The sequence below is a fragment of the Megalobrama amblycephala genome, linkage group LG6 (genome assembly GCF_018812025.1).
Source record: "Megalobrama amblycephala isolate DHTTF-2021 linkage group LG6, ASM1881202v1, whole genome shotgun sequence".
In the NCBI taxonomy this organism is placed as follows: Eukaryota; Metazoa; Chordata; class Actinopteri; order Cypriniformes; family Xenocyprididae; genus Megalobrama; species Megalobrama amblycephala.
Window position 1 is genome coordinate 25,213,124 of NC_063049.1, and position 25,040 is coordinate 25,238,163.

The 25,040-nt window shown below is 35.6% G+C and overlaps 2 protein-coding genes across 5 annotated transcripts; both read left to right on the forward strand.

Annotated features, from left to right (window-relative positions):
• The first annotated feature begins 227 nt into the window (after window positions 1–227).
• On the forward strand, window positions 228–10,287 carry tfcp2l1 (transcription factor CP2-like 1). Of its 4 annotated transcripts, none has more exons than XR_007185295.1 (15): window positions 228–492; window positions 1,429–1,571; window positions 2,082–2,155; window positions 3,595–3,700; window positions 3,824–3,930; window positions 4,013–4,165; window positions 5,026–5,136; window positions 6,135–6,226; window positions 6,317–6,368; window positions 6,475–6,568; window positions 8,184–8,274; window positions 8,364–8,443; window positions 8,619–8,678; window positions 9,448–9,499; window positions 10,130–10,287. XR_007185295.1 is itself a non-coding variant. In XM_048193555.1 (15 exons), the coding sequence occupies exons 1-15, from the start codon at window positions 431–433 to the stop codon at window positions 10,165–10,167; spliced, it is 1,398 nt and encodes a 465-aa protein (XP_048049512.1). In that variant the 5' UTR covers window positions 228–430; the 3' UTR covers window positions 10,168–10,287. The 4 variants fall into 4 exon arrangements, 3 of the variants coding, with proteins under 3 accessions (XP_048049512.1, XP_048049514.1, XP_048049513.1); XM_048193555.1 differs by having other exon boundaries at window positions 8,536–8,678; XM_048193557.1 differs by lacking the exon at window positions 228–492 and adding an exon at window positions 1,672–1,758 and having other exon boundaries at window positions 1,431–1,571; window positions 8,536–8,678.
• Window positions 10,288–17,082: 6,795 nt separating this feature from the next.
• Window positions 17,083–24,736, forward strand: ddx18 (DEAD (Asp-Glu-Ala-Asp) box polypeptide 18). The gene is given in 15 exon segments (XM_048193558.1): window positions 17,083–17,243; window positions 17,564–17,725; window positions 17,814–18,005; window positions 19,342–19,477; window positions 19,584–19,684; window positions 19,765–19,964; window positions 20,041–20,155; window positions 21,983–22,122; window positions 22,227–22,388; window positions 22,802–22,954; window positions 23,056–23,169; window positions 23,349–23,405; window positions 23,519–23,696; window positions 24,367–24,431; window positions 24,434–24,736. Coding segments are annotated over 15 exon segments (1,965 nt in total). The 5' UTR covers window positions 17,083–17,131; the 3' UTR covers window positions 24,512–24,736.
• The last annotated feature ends 304 nt before the right edge of the window (window positions 24,737–25,040 follow it).

Sequence of the window (25,040 nt, forward strand, 5' to 3'; positions counted from 1 at the left end):
TTCAAGCAAATATTAAAGTACGTTTTTAGTATGCGCTTGTGCCAGTGATGTTTTCCATCAATACAGATGTGAAAATGTAAAAGGGTGCGCAGTGCACACAAGCATATCATTGCATAATCTAGTTAATAAAGTTCTGCACGCTAAATATGGTTTATCAGCAACTCAGTCTTGACCTTTGATGTCAGAGTCCGCCTGTGTCAAAACAACTCGGTAGCCGTTTGTTATTAAACGAGCGGTTCAGAGTGGGGGTGACAAAGGATGAAGGCAGAGTGACGGACACTCACAGGTCACCTGACGGCCGTCACGCGGGGATAAAAGACACCGGACAAGTTGGGTTCAGAAAAGCCTATGCGGCCCTCACGGTCCCCTCACCGGCGACCACCCGTTTGACTACTCATTTTTGGATACGAACGTCACCGAACTGTAGAGCATGCTGTTTTGGCACAGCCATCCTGAAACCTATCAACAGCACGCGCAAAATAATTATATAAGGTAAGTAACGTTACACTGGCGCGAGTTATTGAGGTTGTGTAGTCGTCTTACATTTTGTCATTTTTCTCAGTTTAGTTATTTTACATTTTTGAGTTTTTTAATTGTTATAAACTTTATACAGATTAATATACCTGAGAAGTCTTTCACGAGGGGAGTTATATATAAGAAAACTATTTTTTTTAAGTCGGTTCACTGTAAATCTCTCATCAGTCATATCTGCCCTGATTTTGCAGTACTGAGGCCAAACTAAAGAATAGACTTTAATGTATCATTCTGGATTAAACTGTTTAAGATGTTTAGAGGTATTTGTCTGGATGTATCTCCTGTTTTGTCTGCTGTTGGTGACTGTTGTAAAATATAGTGGTACTTACAAAGTTACAGTAGTTTCTGAAAGATTACCATATTCTTGCATTATTGTGTGTAAAGTGTTCTCCAAAGTACCTCAACGAGTACCATCATACTTTTTCGTATTTGTTACGTTATTGTTAGTATGGTAACATGGCATGATCCCACATGAAAAAATACAATAGTGTTTTTGAACCATACTAAAGTACTTGAATTAATTTGTTGTGGTAATTCAATAGTTGCTGTGGTAATAGTAAATAAACAAATGACCTATTACTGTAGTTAGTTTTCTACAACTATAGGGTATACTAGTTACAAAACACTGCAGTTTACTGTAGTTAAGTATACTACAGTATTTATTACAGTTTATCAGTACACTATAGTTAATACTACAGTATACTGTAGCATTCATTAACAAAGTGTTGTAAATACTATAATAGAGTATATACTTGTATTATACTGTATTATACAGTATACTACAATTTACTATACTAGTATGGTTCAAAAACACTATAGTATTTACAATAAATTACTATAGTATTTTTTCATGTGGGAGAGCCTCCACTTTATATGTCCTTTGTTTTCTCTCAGAGATGCTCTTGCTCCGTTTCTCAAGCATGAAGAGGAGCAGCAGTCCACTGAGATCAGAGCGTCTCCTTTCCATTATGTGCTTTGTGCAGCCACATCTCCAGCAGTGAAACTTCAGGACGAAACGCTCACATATCTAAATCAAGGTATTGTTAAATAATCGTCTTGTGCTTGTTTAAATTCAGTCAACATTTGAAGTTGCATTCATAGCACCATGCTTTGTCTTTCTTATGTTCGTCTTGAAAGAACCTTTTTTCCCAGCACATATCAGTCTGTACTTTTGACTTGATGGTGTAACCGAAAGTTGTTGATGTCTGAAGTCCATGACTAAAGGTGACATGACTAAATGACATGACTAAAACGAACAACACACTGCATAAAGAGTTACCTAAGCAAACTCTGAAGGAGAATCATAATAAACACTCTTTGTTGTAAATGTGATTTTTAATCACTGGAGCAATGTTTTTACACTTTATTTTGAGGGTTACAGATGATTTTGCTCTTATACATGTACCGTAATTAATTCAGTTCTGTGTTTAGCTTTGTTGACATTATAATAATTGCATTGGCAGTAAAATCAACCATTACAAACTATACTATCAGTGTGGTTTCAGATTTTTTTCCATTTTAATCCATCTTGTTTTAATGCACTATAGGTCAGTCCTATGAAATCCGAATGCTTAATAGAAAACTGATGGAGTATACAGATATAAGCAGCAAATATGTAAAGGTAGGTTAAAGTTTTTTTTCACTGTGACTTTGCAAACCTAGAAATAAACAGTTTTAGGATTTAAAAAAAAAATTAAGGTTATGACATTTTGTGATATTTATGAATTTTGTGATCATGTGAACTTGAGTACTACGGAAGAGGATTAGGGCCAAGCAATAATAAAAAAATAAAACCATCTCGATATTAAAGTTGTTAAATTTTGAGAAAAAACTCGTTAAATTTCAAGAAAAAAAGTCGAAATAAAATGTTGAGAATAAACTCGTTAAATTATGAGGAAAAAACTCGTTAAATTTTGAGAAAAAAGTCGAGATAAAATGTTGAGAATAAAGTCATTAAATTACGAGAAAAAAGTTATTAAATTACGAGAACAAATTCGTTAAATTCTGAGAAAAATGTTGTTAAATTTCGAGAAAAATGTCGAGATAAAATGTTGAGAATAAACTCATTAAATTATGAGAAAAAAGTCATTAAATTATGAGAAAAAAGTCGTTAAATTACGAGAACAAATTCGTTAAATTACGAATTTGTTCTCATAATTTAACGACTTTTTTCTCGTAATTTAATGACTTTATTCTCATAATTTAATGAGTTTATTCTCATAATTTAATGACTTTATTCTCAACATTTTATCTTGACTTTTTTCTTGTAATTTAATGAGTTTATTCTCATAATTTAATGAGTTTATTCTCAACATTTTATCTTGACTTTTTTCTCGAAATTTAACATTTTTCTCGTAATTTAACGACTTTTTTCTCGTAATTTAACGACTTTTTTCTTGTAATTTAATGACTTTATTCTCAACATTTTATCTCGACTTTTTTCTCGTAATTTAACAAGTTTATTCTCAACATTTTATCTCGACTTTTTTCTCGAAATTTAACGAGTTTTTTTCTCGTAATTTAACGAGTTTATTCTCAACATTTTATCTCGACTTTTTTCTCAAAATTTAACGTGTTTTTTCTCAAAATTTAACAACTTTAATCTCGAGATGGTTTTATTTTTTTATTATTGCTTGGCCCTAATCCTCTTCTGTAGAGTACAGATGGTCAGATGCTCTTTGAAATATTCTCACATAATTTTTAATGATTTCAAAATTTTATAATTATTTTACAGTTTTTAGTTGATAGATTGTTATCCAACAGGGGGCTAGTAAAATTATACAATATTATAAATGAAAAATACTGTTACAAATACAACATAGTCAAAGGGACAATACAAATTGCAATATACCAAAATAAAAATGTAGTGCAGTCATGTACACGTGCATGTAAAAATTCATAATTGGCACTTTTAGTAACATAATTGTAACCATTTGTGGCTGAATTCTTAAATGTGAGCTGTGTTAGGAAATACTACAGAAAATTCAGACATGCATGTTATATAATACTTGGACATGTGGGATGCTTTCCTGACATCATACTGTCTTATGCTGTTTCCAGAGCATTGTGCGTGTCGTTTTCCATGACAGACGGCTGCAGTACACAGAGCATCAACAGCTGGAAGGATGGAGGTGGAACCGACCAGGAGACAGGATCTTGGATATAGGTGGAACCTGCTTTCCTAAAAAAGCACATTTCTAGAAGACCATCTTGCCAACAATTGTTTTCAAATCTTATTGTGTCAAACACAATTTCATATGATTAACCATGTCCAAATTGTTATGTTCAGATATCCCGCTGTCAGTGGGTATAATGGAGCCTCGAGCCCACCCACTGCAGCTCAACACCATAGAGTTCCTTTGGGATCCTGACAAAAATGCCTCCGTGTTCATTCAGGTGGAGCGTTTTCTCTCTCTTTCTGAGCTCTCCACTAGATTGAGTATCACCAACAGTAACATCTCTGTTTCTTTATATACAGGTAAACTGCATTAGCACTGAGTTCACTCCTAGAAAACATGGTGGAGAGAAGGGCGTCCCTTTCCGCATTCAGATAGACACCTTTGCAGCCGGCGAGCATGGAGAATACACTGAACACATGCGCTCCGCCAGCTGCCAGGTCAAAGTGTTCAAGGTAGAGCACCTTATAGACCAGGGGTGGGGAACCTTGGTCCTGGAGAGCCACAGGCTGGATCCCAAATGGCACCCTAAACCCTCACGGTCTTCCTCTGAGTCCGCACTTTCATGACGTAATGCCACTTTGACTGCCGGGTAAAGTCCTCTGCGTAGCTTGCGAACTTGCGGGCTCAGCTGAAGTGTGCATCGATGGCGCATAGTGGACTTAACAGCCATTGTAAGTCCACAAGACCGAAAGTGCTATGAAGTGTGCCATTTGGGATTCAGCCAAGTCATGCAGAGTTTTTCTTCAACTCTAGTCAAGCACACCTGAACAAACTAATCAAGGTCTGAAGGGTTACTAGAAAGCTACAGACAGGTGAATTTTTGGTTGGAGCTGAACTCTGCAGGACTGTGGCTCTCCAGGACCGACGTTCGCCACTCCTGTTATAGACTCTACAAAGATAACAGATACACAGTGTGTTTTGTGGAGATGTTAGACGTTGAAATAACCTTAAAGGTGAGATTATTATTTTGATGTTACTTAAAGGGATAGTTCATCTAAAAATGAGAGTTCTGTTATTGTTTACTCACCCTCGTGTCGTTCCAAACCTGCATGCGTTTTTTTCATCTATGGAACACAAAAGTGTATATTTTAAAGAACGTTGAGAATCAAATAACATTGCTCTCATTGACTTGCATTGTATGGACAAAAAATAAAAAATAAAATACAGTATGTATACAGTATGATACAGTATGTTCCACAGAAGAGAGAAGATCATACAGTTTTGGAATGACATGAAAGTGAGTAAATGATGACAGAAATTTCATTTTTTGGTGAACTATCCTTTTAATGCTTTAATTTTTTTTTTTCTCAAGCCGAAAGGCGCTGATCGCAAACTCAAGACTGACAGAGAGAAGATGGACAAAAAGAGTCCTCAGGATAGAGAAAAATATCAACCATCCTATAAAACAACAGTGCTGACTGAGGTAAGACATTTGCCTTGGTAGCATGCAAAGAAAGTGGATCTAGAGTTATACAGCTCCAAAAATAACAAAAAAGCACTATGAGGAAAACCAAAATTTTCATTTGATTTTTTTTTTCTTTTTTTTTCTTTTTTTAATCTATGGCTGCATCCAAAATCCTATACTTCCCTACTATAGAGTAGGCAAAAACAGTATGTGAAAAAATAATGTCCGAATTTACAGTAGGCAAAAAGTACCCAAATGACCTACTACTTCCGTCGAGATTCTAAAGTGTGCATACGATGGACGCTTTACTATTTACTATCCCAGCTGACGCTGGCAGGTAACGTGATAAGGGCAACATGGAGAAAGGAGTACGTCCAGATTACATTCATACTACACACATTCATAGAATATAGAACATACTTTTTTAGTGGTCGTGAAGTAATTACTTATTCAAAATAAGTACATACTCAAGAGTTTGCAATTTCGAAAGCATCCCAATGATATTCCTCTGTAGCTCTCGCATCTCATTTGTGGCTATGCTTTACGTTGGTCATGTGATATTTAAAAACCAATTCCATTTTTTCCATCAGTTGCATCAAATCATATAGACTAATTTTATGACGTTTTGGAGCTTGACACTATAAATCACCATCAATGTATAGAAAAGAGCTGCTTTAAAGGAAGACAGAAAATAATACAGGTTCAGAACAACAAGACAAAGTTTTCACTTTTGGTTTAAGTATTATTTCAGCTATAGGAAAATCTGTCCATATGTTAATGATTGCTCTCTTTCAAGCTGGCAGTCTACATCAAACATCTATGGCTGCTGAATTTTCCATTACCTCTTTACTTTGGCTGGCCAGAGTGAAATATTAATCTCTCTCACACAAGCAAGGTGTGACTGGAATGTTCACATGATTGCTTGTTTGACCAAAGCAATCCATATTGAGAATAAGGTCAAGAGGTGGGGCTAAAACGGCCACCTAACATAGGTAGACTTTTTCCTTTTCTTTCAGTGCTCCCCTTGGCCTGAAGCCCCATCCGTCAGCAGCAACACACCATCTCCTGGTTATCACAGCGCTCACACTTCCTACAGCTTCCCAGAGGAGTGAGTCCTTATTCAGTATGAAATCACTGCATGATTTTCAGGAACAAGAACATAACTGGCTACTGGTCTCCTGTCTTATTGCGTTTATAGAAACTGCTCTCCAGACCAGCAGGTGGAGCTACTTCTGCCCAGCTGCTCTGATGTAAGTATGGCGGGCTGCTTAAAAACATTAATGCCATGCTCTCTTATCTTTATAGGTTTGTGTTTGAGGACATGGATGATGGTATTCTTCTTCTTTTTGCCATTAGCACCTGTTGCCATCGTCCTCCATGCAGGACACGCAGCAGTGGCTCCATCGTAATAGATTCTCCTCTTTCTGCAGGCTCTTCTCTGGCTTCTCAGGTGGGCTGAAATATTCACTGAGAATTACAGCTGTTAGAAATTCTCCATAGATAAAATTGAATAGTTTAGAGTTAACATGCTGCTGAACCAACAACCTGATACTCAGATAAGCATAAAAAATACATCGAACACACAAATTTTGGGTAAACAGTCGACTATTAACTGTATTGAATGAATTATCAAAAGTTTGGAGTCAGAAAGATATATTGTATATGCGTATTTAAAGGATTAGTTCACCCGAAAATGAAAGTTCTGTCATTAATTACTCACCCTCATGTCGTTCCAACCCGGTAAAACCTTTGTTCATCTTCGGAACACAAATTAAGATAATTTTGATGAAATCTGTGAGCTTTCTGACCTCTGATAGACTGCTAATGTACTGTTAAATGTGGTTAAAGTTACCATCGGTTATTACTGTATTCACGGAGACAAGAGAGCCGTCGCTATTTTCATTATTAAACACTTGCAGTCTTTATTCTTTATAAATCTCTCCAACAGTGTGTAATGTTTGCTTTAGCCACGCAGCACAGCCTCAAACTCATTCAGAATAAAAATAAATACAATACTCACATGATCCAATGTATGCATGCAGCATGCATGACGAACATCTTGTAAAGATTCATTTTGAGGGTTATATTAGCTGTGTAAATTGTGTTTATGGTGTTCAAAGCAAGCGCGAGCTCCGGGGGAGGGGGAGCGGGAGATTTAAAGGGGCCGCAACCTATATATCGGTGCATAGTTAATGATGCCCCAAAATAGGCAGTTAAAAAAATGAATTAAAAAAAATCTATGGGGTATTTTGAGCTGAAACTTCACAGACACATTCAGGGGACACCTTAGACTTATATTACATCAAGAATACTTTTTGTGCACAAAAAAACAAACAAAGCAATGTCTTTGCTACTAAGTGGTAATAACGCTGCAATCTATTGGAGGTCAAAAAGCTCTTGGATTTTATCAAAAATATCTTAATTTGTGTTCTGAAGATGAATGAATGTCTTACGGATGTGTAACGACATGAAAGTGCGTAATTATTGACACAATTTTAATTTTTTGGTGAACTAACCCTTTCAGATATATATAGTTTTATTTAGCAAGGAAGCATTAAAATGATCAAAAGTGACATTTATAATGCTTCAAAACATTTCTATTTTTATATTCTATATCTTCTGAACTTCCTATTCTTTAAGGAATCCTAAAAAAAAAAATCTACAAAAATGTTAAGTAATATTTAACTTTCAATGTTGATAATAAGACATTTTTCTTGAGTGCCAAATTAGCATATTCAAATGATTTCTGAAGGAAATCATGTGACACTAAAGACTAGAGTAATGATGCTAACAATTCAGCTTTGCCATCACAAGAATAAATTACTTTTTAAAGTTTATTAAAATGGAAAACTATTTTAAATTGTAATAAAATTTTATAATATTAAATAATAAATGCAGCCTTAGTGAGCACAAGAGACTCTTTCAAAACATTCACAATATCTTACCAACCCAAAACTTTTGAACGGTACTGCATTTGAAACAGAGTCATTCTTTCAAGTTTTTCTTAAAAATTTCATGATTTTAAATATAAGACTACTATATGAACAGCTTTGTTAATGTTTCAGGTTCCGATCTGCTAAAAATGAGTAGAGAAGACTTCATTCAGATCTGTGGTCCTGCTGACGGCATCCGTCTTTTCAATGCAATCAAAGGAAGGTGAGCTGTCTCTCTAATCGAACACTTCCAATTCATCCTAAAATGTGTCCAGACATGTGCTCAGCGTGGTCTACGACAATGTTCCCCAGGTGCATACAACCGCGTCTCACTGTCTACGTATCCCAGCTGCAGAACAGGAACCAACCGCACACCAAAGCGGGTGATGATGGTAGGAGACGTCACAGTGTCCTTTATCATATGTATGACATGCAGAAGGAGTGTTACATTTATGCTTAATACTCAAATTGTTTTTGTCTGTAGTGTACCATGCCCTCTACCTAGAGGACCTAACTGTCCTAGAGCTCACTGAGAAGATAGCCAATCTATATAATGTTCCCTCACAGCAAATCCATCGTATATACAGACAGGGGCCGACGGGGATCCATGTCTTAGTTTCAGATGAGGTAAGAGAGCAGAGAGTGCTTTAAATTGAGTCAAGACATTTCAGAGATTACAGATCATTCAGGAACTGTTAGTTATAAAACCTGTCCAAGGGGTAGTTTATCCAGCGGACAAATAGTAGCACATTTACACTACCATTTCAAAAGTTTGAGGGTTGGAAAGATTTTGTTAGTGTTTTGTTCTTAAGCTCATTAAGGCTGCATTTGTTTGTAATTTCAGTAATATTATGAAATAATATTTGAAATAACTTTTCTATTTTAGTATATTTTGAAATATAATTTATAGTTTATTCCTGTGATGGCACAGCTGAAACTTTTCTTATTATTAATATTGAAAACAGTTGTGTTGAGTAATTGTTTTTGTGGAAATTGTGATACATTTTTCCAAGATTCTTTGATTGAAAGTTCATTTTTATTTTTAGGATTAGTGTACCAATAAATAAAATGTTTTGTCATCACTTACACTCTTTACATCACTTACATAAAACAAAAAAGGAGATGTTTAGCAGAATGTTGACACTGCTCTTTCCCATACAGTGAAAGTGAATCTTGACCAGGGGCTGTTAAGCTCAAAAAATAGACAAAAAGCACTATAGACTTGGTCTGTAGCAACACCATTTTCCTTAAAATCATTACCACAATCAGTTACTGATTGTTAAAATAGATTAGAGTGACAGAAAATACAGTAATCCAAGCATACACTGTTAAAAAGAATCACAAAGTTGTGTTTTAAATGCATTCAGGTCACTCTACATATATCTGGCTTTTTCAGATGGTGCAGAACTTTACAGAGGAGACTAGTTTCATTATCAGCACTATGAAAGGTAACATCATAGACATGGAATTTTATATTAACTATACTGATTATTAAGCTAGAGTTATGGGGTGAAAATTGCCATTGCACAAAAGAACTGTTCAGAAGGCTAAATATTTGCTGACTTCACATTAAAGGGATATTTTCACATAAAAATGAAAATTCTGTCATTGTTTACTCTCTCTCAAGTAGTTCCAAACCTGTATAAATTTCTTTGAGATCTGCTTGGTTACTAACATTCTTCCAAATATCTTCCTTTGTGTACAGCGGAACAAAGAAATTTATACAGGTTTGGAACAACTTGAGGGGAAGTAAATGACATAATTTTCATTTTTTGGGTGAACTATCCCTTTAAATGCAAACACTTTGATAAGCAGGAAATCTATATAATGCATACAAATCACAGGTAGCATCTGGTTGCGTCACTCTTCTGACTTTCATGGCTCACTGATCAGGCAACTGTTAAAAAGTCTTCTTGGACTTCTAGGAATGTCTTTGTGACAAACAAGTTGCTATTTAAAAAACAAACAAACAAAAAAACACTAAAATAGTCACAGTATGTGTCTGAATCTCCACTGTATTCACACTTTGTAATCATATGTAGTTAATGTTGGCTATGTTTTTCCCTGTGTGACGGCAGATGAAAGTAATGATGGCTACCATGTTGTACTGAAGTGACCCGAGTGTGTGACTACTGGAGCATTACAGGTGCCTTTAGCTTATTTTCACAATATCGGACTGTTTCTAAGTTAAATATCACCTGGTGGGATGTGAAATGAAACAGTGTGGATGATGATGTAGATGACTGTTCCATATTTAAGAGAGAATGTTTTGAAGGGTTTTGCTGGAAATTAATTAAAATCTTAATTATGTTATGTATCAAGTCAAGTCACATTCAGTTTGTAAATTTGTTTTATAGTAATTATTTTTATCATGTTACAGTAGTATTTTGGCAGTCTTCTTTTTCAGGCATTTTTTTTTTCTATTTTCTTTTGTTTTATTATTAGATACCAAATAGCAAAGACATGATTTGCTGTGCAGATGGCTTTACCAAAAAGCTATATATATATATATATATATATATATATATATATATATATATACAGTACAGTCCAAAAGTTCGGAACCACTAAGATTTTTAATGTTTTTAAAAGAAGTTTCGTCTGCTCACCAAGGCTACATTTATTTAATTAAAAATACAGTAAAAAACAGTAATATTGTGAAATATTATTACAATTTAAAATAACTGTGTACTATTTAAATATATTTGACAAAGTAATTTATTCCTGTGATGCAAAGCTGAATTTTCAGCATCGTTACTCCAGTCTTCAGTGTCACATGATCCTTCAGAAATCATTCTAATATGCTGATTTGCTGCTCAATAAACATTTATGATTATTTTCAATGTTGAAAACAGTTGTGTACTTTTTTTTCAGGATTCCTTGATGAATAGAAAGTTCAAAAGAACAGCATTTATCTGAAATACAAAGCTTCTGTAGCATTATACACTACCGTTCAAAAGTTTGGGGTCAGTAAGAATTTTTATTTTTATTTTTTTGAAAAGAAATTAAAGAAATGAATACTTTTATTCAGCAAGGATGCATTAAATCAATCAAAAGTGGCAGTAAATACATTTATAATGTTACAAAAGATTAGATTTCAGATAAACACTGTTCTTTTGAACTTTCTATTCATCAAATAATCCTGAAAAAAATATTGTACACAAATATTTTGTACAATTGTACACATTAAATGTTTATTGAGAAGCAAATCAGCATATTAGAATGATTTCTGAAGGATCATGTGACACTGAAGACTGGAGTAATGATGCTGAAAATTCAGCTTTGCCATCACAGGAATAAATTACTTTGTGAAATATATTCAAATAGAAAACAGTTATTTTAAATTGTAATAACATTTCACAATATTACTGTTTTTTACTGTATTTTTAATTAAATAAATGTAGCCTTGGTGAGCAGATGAAACTTCTTTTAAAAACATTAAAAATCTTAGTGGTTCCAAACTTTTGGACTGTATATATATATATATATATATATATATATATATATATATATATATATATATATATATTATTACTGTGAAGCTGCTTTGAAACAATCTCTATTGTATAACACAGAAACTCTTGTCAATGACTTGGCCATTTACAATACAGATATTGATGTTTATAATAATGTTTTTGTACACAAACATGAAATTGAAAAAGACCCTTATAAGAAAATAAGCTCTCAGTAATGTTACATTGGTGCTTTTGTTCATCACAGACTGAGATAAAGTTTAAATAAAGTCTTGGCTCAGAATCGTTTATTGCTTTGCTTTTGAGGTTTGTATTTTTGTAACTGATTAATGATTAAGTATTTCACCAGGTTTTTTAACTGTACGATAGCACGTGTTTGTTTGGTGAACTTATCTTGATGAACCTTGCAGCTTGATAAGCTTAAAAAAAATGTATTTTGCAGAATAAAAAATATAACTTTTGAATGGTAAATGTCCTTTTCATAAACATAATGTGTATGTTTACAAAGAAACATGGTTTATTTGTACCCCTATTTTTTTTTTCAAAAACACACTAACAGTGTGTGGTTACACCTGCCACATCAAGTACAGAAGTAAGCTTTAAAGTTTATACTATGTGTATATAGCTGTTTAACAAATCAGCTATTCTTTTTGTTTGATTGACCGTACAATCATTTCCCTGGATTGTAATGTGTATCAGTAGGTTGTCTAGGTTCAGCTTGTGAAATGAGTTGGTTATGAAACAGTTTATTGACAAAAGCCTTTGGTTTCTACTCAGATTCTCCTCCAATTCCTCTGTAGTCATGAGGTCAGTGTAGTTAAGTGAACTTGTCGGGGTGATTTTGTGTGTGTTAGTCATGACGTGGAGAGCAGCACACTTCAGTGAGCAGCACTGAATCCACTGTGTAAGTGTGCAATTCCCAAACCCTGTAGCATAGCAACATATGCAAAAAAGACCATTAAATGCAGTTATTTACAGTACATTTTTCAATATAATTTTTCAAAATGTGTTTACTTGTGAGCACCGTTGATGTCTAGAAAGTAAACTTAATCTTGTCTAATAGTGTGCAGTGCTGAACATTTCATGCACAACAGAAGAATTCTATCAGTTTTGAACATTTCCATTTTCAAAATGTTTTGGTCGGGATGTAAATGACGCCACAATCATCTTGATTTACGTAAAAATTGATAAAAAAGTAATTTTCAGATAATAAGTATTTAAATGTTTATTTCATTTGTTCAGGTTGTCAGATTTAAAAAATGTCATGTTTCTAATCGACATTTTGAAATAACTCACGAAAATCACAAGGAAAACCAGTGTCAGGTGCGCACAGTAAATTAAAGTATTAATTTAAATGTAAGTAAACTACCAAACATTGTAATACAAACACGGCTAGTGATCCACGGGACAGTGTGAATATCGATACGACTGATACCCTACAGTCAAGCGTCAATGCTACTAGAGCGTCAATGCTTCATGCTTCATTATATAAAGTTAAGAAGACGACCATTGATATTTTAAATAGGATAAGATAAATAAGAAATATTCACTTGAAGCCTCAATAAAGATTTTGAATTGAATTGAATTGAATTGAATTGAATTGAATAGAATGTTTTACTACTGAAGTTTGTTAAAGGGATAGTTCACCCAAAAATGAAAATTCTGTCATCATTTACTCACCCTCAGGTTGTTCCAAACCTGTATAAATGTCTTTGTTCTGTTGAACACAAAAGAAGATATTTTGAAGAATGTGGGAAACTGAACAGTTCTGGGGCACCATTGACTTCCATAATATTTATTTTCCTACTGTGGAAGTCAATGGTGCCCCAAAGCGGCCTGAATACAACTTTCATCAAAATATCTCCCTTTTTGTGTTCAACAGAACAAAGAAATTCATACGGGTTTGGAACAACTTGAGGGTGAGAAAATGATGACAGAATTTTCATTTTTGGGTGAACTATCCCTTTAAACTAAACAAAAAAAAAAGAGTAGTCTATTTTCTTCTCCTTATACATTATGAAGGTTGTGCACCAAATTAATTACCAGAAGATGGCGCCTGCAGCTGAAACAGCCATCCATCCATTTTCCAAACAGCTGGTCCCATAGATATACACTCCTGAACAAAAACTTAAGACCGGGGGAAACGTTACAAGTATTCGCAATTCGTGCTTTTGGATCTTAACCAGGTTGTAAGTACTGCGTCAAAATGCCAAAAGAAGAAACAGGAACAAGAGTCAAAAAATAGAGAGTATGCAATTTATTGAAAACGCATTTAAACTCAAACAGGCTGTTCATTAGCTGATCAAAAGTTTAAGACCATAGCCCAAAAAAACCCCACAACAGAACTAAAAGTGTCAAAAAAGGACTCAGTATTGAGTAGCCCCACTCTTCTTGTTGATCACTTCAAACACTTGTTTCAGCATGCTTGATGCAACTGTTTCCAGGAGGCTGCTGGGAACGTTGCTCCATGTGGTGAAGATGGCTTCATGAAGGGCATCCATGGTCTGGAACTGATGTTCGTTTTGTAAACTTCCCTTGCCATTCATCCCCAAAAATTCTCAATGGGATTTAGATCAGGGGAACACACAGGATGGTCCAAAAGAGCTCTGGGAGAAGTCCTTCATCAGGCGAGCATTGTGAACTGCAGCGTTGTCCTGCTGAAAGACCCAGTCATTACCACACAGACGAGGGCCATCAGTCAAGAGGGATGCCCGCTGCAACATGTCCACATAGCCAGCCACCATTTGACGCCCTGCACAACCTGAAGCTCCATTTTCCATTGAATGAAAAAGCACCCCAGATCATGATGGAGCCTCCTCCACTGTGCCGCATAGAAAACATCTCCAGTGGGATCACCTTGTCATGCCAGTAGTGTTGGAAGCCTCCAGGTTAATTTTTTTCTCATCAGAGAATAAAACTTTCTTCTACCTTTCAATGTCCCATGTTTGGTGCTCCCTTGCAAATTCCAAATGGGCAGGTCTGTGGCATGAGAAGAGATGTGGCCTTTGAAGACTTTTTGTTCTTTAAGCCCTTATCTCACAGAAGCTGTCTTATGGTTATTGGGCTGCAGTCAGCATCAGTAATGGCCTTAATTTGGGGCAAGGATCTGCCTGTGTCCTCACGGATAGCCTGTCGGATCCTTCAACTCAGTGCAGGTGTAATCTGTTTGGGTGTACCACTTGACTTTTTCCCCCCATAACTCTCAGGATATTTTAAGAAATGTAAAATGACTGTCTTACTGCGTCCAACCTCGGCAGTGATGGCGCATTGCGAGAGCCCTTGCTTGTGCAGCTCAACAATCCTGCCGCATTCAAAGACAGAAGGCCTTTTTGCCTTTGCCATCAGGATATCAAGACAGTGTGAAGTCTGAAGGAGAATGACATGAAAGCACTATTTTTGCACAGATTTTTAGTTTTTAAGGCTATGGTCTTAAACTTTTGATCAGCTGATGAACATCCTGTTGGAGTTTAAATGCAGTTTTCAATAAATTGCATACTCTCTATTTTTTGTCTCTTGTTCCTGTTTCTTCTTTTGGCATTTTGACACAGTACTTGCAACCTGGTTATGATCCAATAGCGCAAAATGCGAATACTTGTAATGTTTCCCCCGGTCTTAAGATTTTGTTCAGAAGTGTATATACATAGATTTCATATTCGACCGCTCCAGACACGTCGGCGTGCTCGCCATCTTGCAACGGTCAGTGTGTCGTCATCACTCACAGTAATCAATGATACGCAGCTTCTGGTTGTGAAACTGATGCAAAAACTTGAGAAAATGAGATCCAGGCAGTTCCAGCAATGATTATGTCAGAGATTAAATTTGAATAAGGAATAACAAATTTATTACAAACAAATGAATTAAGTAATTAATAGTTAATAATAAAATTTAGAGTATTGTAAAGAGTATTGTATCTAATAGATGAAGATCAGAATATACAGAAAGAAGGAACAAAATTAAGACATTTGCAGAATGAGAAGAGAAGAAGCAGGAAGAGCAAAGAAAAGCGAAGGAAAAAGCTAAACTATCAAAGACCCAGTCCGTTTTACCATAAGCATAGGGAAATGTACATCCCACTCAAACTTATGTTTTGTTCTAATCAGAAAAGGTCAAATGGATTTACCCATTATGTCATAGACTGGTCAAGTGTAAAAAAAATAGATATATGGGTTGTTTTGACCCCCTTGAGCAGAAATAATAACGGACATATTTTGATATAAAAAGTACATTGAGTTCAAATGAGCAACTAATTCCGAAAACATCACTTCTGCAGTACTTGGCAAACGTCCAATATCTCACCACAAACGTGTCAACGTGACCTGTCACACTGGAACACTTTAAAGAACAACTGAATATAGCAACATACTCTTAAATATAAAAGAATAATAACCATAAAGGAGCACAATAAAAAGTAAATACTTGAAAATATGATGAGGATATGGATTAGGAGTACATGAATATATGAAATCAAAAGTAATATTGATAAATCATAAGCCATAAATGATTAACATTAAATATGAATAAAATGCATGAATATGAATATTGACCATTTTGGATCCACCAGAAACCACCAAGATTTAAATTCCTGAAGAAACAGGATAACCATTCACAGGTGAGAGAATGTGTTGGTTTGTTTTTATATGCATTAACTCAGTATTACAGGTTTTTACTATGGTACCTTTTTTAATGTTTTTACTTTTACAATGGTACCAGCAAGGAAGCAAACTTAAGAAAGAGAGAGAGAGAGAGAATGACAGAGAGAGAGAATGACAGAGAGTTTGATGTCGTGTTTCTTAATTAGCTATTTATAATTGCTTAACAAATAGCCTTTTAATGATGGTGTAAAACTTGTTTTTTATTTCCTACAGGGCAGGGGCAGGGAAGAGGTAAAACGAAGGTTTCTTGTGCACACATTAGCTTTTTGGCATTAGAATAGGCCCAAAATCAGCCTAATAGGGATATCTGAATCTTCAATTTCACATGTATTTTATGTATTTTCAAAATACAAAATGAAGTCAAATTCATTTTTCCACACATATATTTGTATTTTAAATACATTTCCATGTATTTACGCCCATCTCTGTACATGCGTCTAACTTTGGTTGCAGACGCAACTTACTCTCGAATGTTCACGGACCGGCTTTGACCGTTCCAATATGGCTGAAGGCGGGCGCGGCTCATAGAGTCGGCCGCCGCTAATGAGGAATCTATGAATGTTTATCTATGGCGGGTCCAACGTGGCTACAGCGTAATATCATACATGTATAAAGTCCTTTTAATTGATTATTGAATTGTTAATTAAGGTTTATACATAGTTTCCATGACAGAATTCAAGATATATCTTTTTAGTTTGCTAAGTTTCAAGTAATTATTAAAAAGCAAGCACAAACTATGCAAAAGCGGTAGTCCTTCCACCACACACTCCGAATTCGCTCACTCGTTTTCATTCAAGTGAACTGTATTAGTGGACTAATAGTGAATGATGGTATAGGGTGCGATTTCGGACACATATTTTTGAAGGGTCTTGAATATTTTAGTCAGGCATAGTATGAGCCAGTCAGCTAAGTGAAGGACCCCACGCAGCACGCACACACGTGTTTGTGTACAGCCATGGCGGACATGCAGATGAAAATTCTGCGAAAGAAAATTGAGAAGAGAAATGAAAAAAATAAACAACGGAATCTGCTCAGATCCCAGAAGGAAGAAGAAGAAAACGGCGGAGGTGATTTTTCCACTCTTGTTGTAAAGATAAATGAGACGTTTACTTAATTCAGGCGTTATCTCGGATCCACCATGTGATAATCACACCGCTTTTAAAAGCATTAGTAAAGTTTTGTCTTACAATTCAGTCAGTTGTATTTAACCTAGCACGACATATAGGTTTAGTTAAATCGTAATTATAATGTTGATTATGTGTTGTTTAGTTGATTGAGGAACATGTTGTCGACATCGTCAATGCATAATTCCGCTCATCTTGAGTGTACATGCTTTCCTTTGAGATGAAGTTGATGAAATGTGTTGTGTGTGTCTGTTATCTGGCAGAGGCGAAGGTTGTGCTGGAGGAAGCTGATGTGACTAGTGATTCTGCTCCAAAAGTCACTGAAGAACAGCAGCAAAGTGTCTCCACCAACAGCGGTGAAACCTCACAGAAAATCAAGAAGAAAAAGAAAAGAAAATTGGATGGCACAGGAGACTCAACATCCAGTGAGTGTTTAGTATTGTTGTGAATATGTAGTTACAATTATGCAATTTAATGCTAGTATTTGACATGTATACACATACACTCATTTAGGTGTGAAAAAGGTCAAAAAACAGGTTGAAGTTAAAGAGACAACAGAAGCATTGGTGGGAGAAGAGCAACCGAGTGATGAAAAACAGGAGGGGGAGCCTGTCAAGTTGGCAGAGAATGGGAATGAAAAAGAGGGATCAGCTGAGGAGGATGATAGTGATGAAGATGGTCCACAGCTTCCTTCTGGTCTGACAGGTAGACACGGCACAGCCTGTTTTATGATAAATACTGTCTGCAATGAGTCATATATGTTGAGCATGGTTTACTTTGTCTAATTATCAGTTCATTTAAATGGGGAAATACATGAGAGAGATGTCCAGTCGATTTGGCTAGTTTTAGGAAAAACATTCCAAAAAGTTTTGTTTGACAGGTTAATTAAATATACTGTAGATAAATGTAATTGAGTTACAAAATAAGAGATTCATGTTTTATTGCTAGTAAAATAACTACTAGCATTGTGACGTAATCTTATATTCACAGAAACTTCTTTTATTCAGTTGGTGAAAAAAGTTATTTATTTTGCTTTATTTGAAATGCAAAATAATCATTTAAGATGTGTTTTTACTGTACATATATCTGTAATTGAGTGACAATATTATAAGATATGCATGTTTTATTATTAAGATAATTATTTATTAATTATTAAGATAATGTTAATCTTAAATATGCAGAAGCTTCTTTTATTCAGTTGGTGAAAAAACAGTTCTGTATTTATTTTGCTTTATTTGAAATGCAAAATAGCCATTTAAAATGTTTTTTTTTTTGAAAAGTGAATTAATTAAAATAATTTACTGTTCATATATCTGTAACTGAGCGACAATATTATAAGATATGCATGTTTTATTATTAGTAAGATAATGTAATCTTAAGTTCACAGAAGCTGCTTCAGTTAGTTGGTGAAAAAAACAGTTCTGGAAATATTTCTTTTTTTTTAATCTTTATTTGAAATGTGAAATTACCATTTGAAATTATTTTCTTTATAGAAAATAAACCAGTTTGTTAGACTTGTCTGTAATTGAACGACGAAATTTAATCTTAAATTCACAGCAACTTTTATTCAGTTGTTAGAAAAAGTTTTTTGTTTTGCTTTTTGCAATGTAAAATTATCTGTTGGAATGATTTTCTTTCTAAAAAACACAATTTATTAGACATCATTAGATGTCCTCTTGAAATTATAATGTTCTATCTGACATTTTTGTCAAAATTGAGTTATTCACCTATTCTTAATCTGTGGCATTATTTGCATTGGGGTTTTTTATGGTGTGTGCATTTTTGAGACTCTTTATTTAGAAAACAAAAAGGTTCTATCTACTAGGTTGAATGGAATGCAAAAACGTTGAAGCTCAATATCTCGAAGCTGCTCAGAATGCAGATAGAACCTTATAATTTCAAGGGGATGGTTTATTATTTAATTAAATATAAATGACTGTACATGTTTGTAATTGAGAGACACAATAGATTTATTTTTCCCATAAACATGAATGGGTAACTGGTAACTAGGATTTGTTTTCCTCACTGCTGTCTTTCTCAGGTGCGTTTGAGGACAGGTCATTTGCATCTTTGGCAGAAGTGGTCAGTGAGAATACACTGAAGGGAGTGAAAGAAATGGGCTTTGAAACCATGACTGAGATCCAGCACAAGACCATACGCCCCCTGCTGGAAGGGAGGTGAGTCTGCAGCGCATCAGAGATGGCAGGGTTTCTGTGGTACGGTAATTCTCACATTTAATTGTCATATTAATGTTTGGGATGTGTGCTCATTCTTGTCCAACAGAGATGTGCTAGCAGCAGCTAAAACAGGAAGTGGTAAAACTCTGGCTTTCCTGATTCCCTCCATTGAGCTTATCTACAAACTCAAATTCATGCCAAGAAATGGTGAGTGCACACTGAATATATTGGCTTTCTCTGACTTTTCCTTGTAGAGATGTCAGTCAAACCTGTGGTCTGTTTCTCAGGGACTGGAGTGGTCATTCTGTCTCCCACTCGTGAGTTGGCTATGCAGACATATGGTGTGCTGAAGGAGCTGATGACGCATCACGTGCACACGTACGGCCTCATCATGGGAGGCAGTAATCGTTCTGCTGAAGCCCAGAAACTCGCAAATGGAGTCAATATCGTGGTTGCTACACCTGGCAGACTTCTCGATCACCTGCAGGTAAGACCTTTTACAGTGAACAGATTGGCCACATGGGTCAGTACAGTATACTTGACCTCACTCTTTCTTTCCACAGAACACGCCTGGGTTCATGTTTAAGAACCTCCAGTGTCTGATCATTGATGAGGCTGATAGGATTCTGGAGGTTGGCTTTGAGGAAGAACTTAAGCTGATCATCAAACTACTGCCTAGTAAGAATCAATGACTAACCTTATTAATCTGACATCACTTCCTTCCTATGGTAAAACAAAAGTCTTAAAGGAACACTCCACTTTTTTTGAAAATAGGCTCATTTTCCAACTCCCCTAGAGTTAAACAGTTGAGTTTTACCATTTTCAAATCCATTCAGCCGCTTAGCATAGTTCATTGAATCTGATGAGACCAATAGCATCTCGCTCAAAAATGACCAAAAATTTTCGATATTTTTCCTATTTAAATCTTGACTCTTCTATAGTTACATTGTGTACGCGATGTAACTACAGACAAGTCAAAAAAAAAAAAAAAGTGGAGTGTTCCTTTAAAGGGTTAGTTCACCCAAAAATGAAAATGATGTCATTAATGACTCACCCTAATGTCATTCCAAACCCGTAAGACCTCCATTCATCTTCGGAACACAGTTTAAGATATTTTAGATTTAGTCCGAGAGCTTTCTGTCCCTCCATTGAAAATGTATGTACGGTATACTGTCCATGTCCAGAAAAGTAATAAAAACATCATCAAAGTAGTCCATGTGACATCAGTGGGTTCGTTAGAATTTGTTGAAGCATCAAAAATACATTTTGGTCCAAAAATAACAAAAACTACGACTTTATTCAGCATTGTATTCTCTTCCGGTCTGTTGTCAATCCGGGTTCACGACTCCACAGTGACGCTGCTGACATGTTATCCGGTGCGCCCGAGCTTCGTTTACAGTCTGAGGGAGACGCACGCTGTATTCAAGCTATTCTGCATTGTTTGTATTTTGGTATTGCTATATTTTTTAAAATGGATGTCCTAATCGCCAAACAACGATGTAAAAGTGCATTACCAACGCTGACAGATGAAAGGATTCAATGGAATCAATTCAATGGAAAGGATTCCGGAAGAGAAGACAATGCTGAATAAAGTCGTAGTTTTTGTTATTTTTGGACCAAAATGTATTTTCGATGCTTCCAAATATTCTAACGAACCCACTGATATCACATGGACTACTTTGATGATGTTTTTATTACCTTTCTGGATATGGACAGTGCACCGTACAAACACTTTCAATGGAGGGACAGAAAGCTCTCGGACTAAATCTAAAATATCTTAAACTGTGTTCCGAAGATGAACGGAGGTCTTACGGGTTTGGAACGACATGAGGGTGAGTCATTAATGACATCATTTTCATTTTTGGGTGAACTAACCCTTTAAGTACCATCTTAAAGGGAATATGGTGATGCAGCTTAATGTGAATATTAACCATTAAAAGGCTGTTACTGAATTAAATGTCAGCACTGTTCAAGTCAAAACACAATGGTTGCTTATTGATCTGTTTACTTTATGGTGTTTATATTGTCATATGTTGTAGATGGTTGTAAGAGTGCATATTTTATCTCCACATTTATGAATGAGCAGCTGGAAGTAGTAAAGCATAGACCTTTCAAAATAAGAGTCCCAAAGTATTTTGGGCTTATGATTAAAAGTCCCACACTATGCATAAATCACTTTTCCCCTGGATGTTATTGGTTTTTGGTTAAACTCACTTTTAAAAATTCAACAAACTCTTGTCAAGATAGATTTTTACTCGTTTTGGCACAATAACCCTTTTAGTGCCTTTCTATTAACGCATTGTCATTGTATTGGCAAAATCCAATATCAATCAACCTAAAAAATATTACTACATAAACAGTATATATTTGTATACTGAATAAAACATGCAGTATTCAACCATTTTAAGCCATTGCATTCAATTCATACTGCAAAATCATAACTTGAATGGTTTGGATTTTGTGCACAACATATTTTGATACTGACAAATATTTCTCTTCCTCTAGAAAAAAGACAGACCATGTTGTTTTCAGCAACACAGACACGTAAGGTGGAGGATCTTGCGCGCATCTCCCTCAAGAAGGAGCCACTGTATGTTGGAGTGGATGACAACAAAGAGACCGCCACTGTGGAAGGACTTGAACAGGTACACTGCTCACCTGTCCCGCTCCTTTATCAGCACCAGTGGGTCATGTGTTGTTAGTGTAAAATATTTGAGTGTAAACAGCATGTGGTTTGTGTTCTTTTTAGGGATATGTCGTATGTCCTTCAGAGAAACGTTTCCTGCTGCTCTTCACGTTTCTGAAGAAGAATCGTAAGAAGAAGCTGATGGTGTTCTTCTCATCCTGCATGTCTGTGAAGTACCACTATGAGCTGCTCAATTACATTGACCTGCCCGTCATGGCCATCCACGTGAGTCATTGAGCGATAAGATGAGAAGTACCATTTATGAAGTGTGATGAATGTGTCTTAAATCATGCTGTATCAGATTCAAGGCCATAAAAAGGCCACGAAAAGAGGTCTTAAATTTGGTGAAAGGAAAGACAGGAATCTCGATATGGCTTAATGCAGATATTAAAGGCTATGAATTAATTGGCACTGATTGCGTGGCTTGTGGCTTCAGAGCAGGTCGCATTTTAAATGAATATAATAATTATAATTCTGACTTAAAAATGTTTTCTCTTTTCTTAGAAATGTATTAAAGGCTGAAATGTGAGGGTTTTTTTTTGTCAAAGTCTGTATTACTTGTGTGTGTGTTAATTGTATTTGTGCAGCTCGTTTAAAAACCCTGCAGAAAACCTACTTTTGTTTTCACAAATTTACAGGGAAAGCAGAAACAGACCAAGAGAACCACAACGTTTTTCCAATTCTGTAACGCAGACTCTGGCATTCTCCTCTGTACGGACGTGGCTGCCAGAGGTCTGGATATCCCAGAGGTGGACTGGATTGTTCAGTATGACCCACCCGATGATCCGAAGGTAGAGCAGTCATGCTGCTTAGTCCATCATAATTGTAATCCAATCAGGTTGCTCATTTAAAATGTATTTGTTTTTTAATATGTTTTTTTTGGTTATTTTAGGAGTACATTCACCGCGTAGGGCGAACAGCTCGTGGTATTAACGGCAGAGGACATGCCCTCCTGATTCTGAGACCAGAGGAGCTTGGCTTTTTACGATTCCTCAAACAGGCCAAAGTATTATATCTCTATTGTTAATGTTTTATATTGGTTTTCAGTATGTGTCTGCTTCATAAGGTCATGACAATAGTTCAAATACTCTATACAACTTATAAACAGTTAGTAAACTGTTAAACCTGTCAAGTTTTATCTAGACAAAATGGATTTCCAAATGTCTCGCATGTGTTCCTCTAAAGGTCCCTCTGAGTGAGTTTGAGTTCTCCTGGAGTAAAATCTCTGATATTCAATCTCAGGTGAGACTTCATATTCAGTCAAATTGACTTAAATCTCTAACTTGTTTCAAATGAAACCCCTCTGAAATCAAATGAACCCATTTAAAATTGGTATTTGCTTTTGTCTTTTTCAGTTGGAGAAGCTGATAGAGAAGAACTACTACCTTCACAAATCAGCTCAGGAGGCCTACAAATCCTACGTTCGAGCTTACGACTCTCATTCCCTCAAACAAATCTATAACGTGGAGACACTCGACCTCCCGAAGGTGGCGATTTCTTTTGGTTTTAAAGTGCCGCCATTTGTGGACCTCAGTATCCTTTCAGCACTGTATTACTGTGAATCTTCTTGCATGTGGAACTTATTAAACGGTTTGAGTTTTCATTCTACGTGGCTGTGTGTGTGTGCACAGAAAACAGTGTGCAATTTCTGGATTGATTTTTTTAGCTTCTTGCACTAAAATGGTTTAAGATCATTTAAATGTTTAAACTGACAGGACCTTAAACGCATGCAAATTATAAACTCTTGCTCTATGATGGTTAAACTATGGAATTAATCCAAGAATCACATGCGTTTCAAACTGCATTGTTGGTTCGTATGGATTAACTACGATCCCTATACTTGACATCACATTACATGTGACTATCCCGGATGAGCATAATCGTGATTTAGATGCTAAAATGATATATTGTGCTGCTATATTAATCATGGAATTGACGTACATGCGCTAACATTCAGAAGTTTGGGGTCGCTAATATTTTTTTTCATGTTTTATGCTTACCAAGGCTGCATTTATGCTATAAAAAATAATTCATTTAATGAATCCTTGCTGAATAAAGGTATTAATTTCTTTGAAAAATGAATATTACTGACCTCAAACTTTTGATCAGTACCAAGCATTTATAGTATATTTATTGATAAGTTCAGTTCTTTCAGAATGCTCTGACATTGCAGTGTTTGTTTCTTAACCGTTGGCTCTCTCAGACGTTCACAGCAGTAAAGGGGTGAAGATGCACAAGCGAGGTGGCGGCGGAGGCTTCGGCTACCAAAATCTAAGAATGTCCACAAGGCCAAGATCTTCAAACATGTCAACAGAGGGAAGGGAGATGGCAGACAGTTCTCACGTTGAGAATAACATGAATTTTTCCTGTTGTTCACCTCTTTTGATCTATATGGAGTAACTATCAGACCACACAATTGTCATTTTGGTTACTTGTTCTGAAATGTGTAAGAAATGCTCTAATCAGTCTGCATTCCTTGTCTGTACAGAAATCTGCTTTCAGAAGACGTTATTGTTAAATTTCTATTGTTACTTGCCCAACTCATTAAACACAGAAACTTATGTTGTGAATAATTCTTCTCATGCTGTCTGCTTTTTTCATAAGATTGAACCTGGAACCTTCGTAGCAACTAGGGCTGGTTGAAGGGAAGAAGTGATGTTAAATGCAACTAAATGTTTTAAAATGTTGATATTTAAGGCATTTTCCAAAGTATTTTTCACTGATTAAAAAAATAGTAATTTTAATTTGCTATTTAAGCTATTGGCATTTAAACTTTTTTTTTAATGCATTCGTGTTCTCATGAAATATGTGCACAGCTGGACAACATTACAGACTGTAAGAAAACTTATTGGTCAAATTAAAACCAGGACATTAATA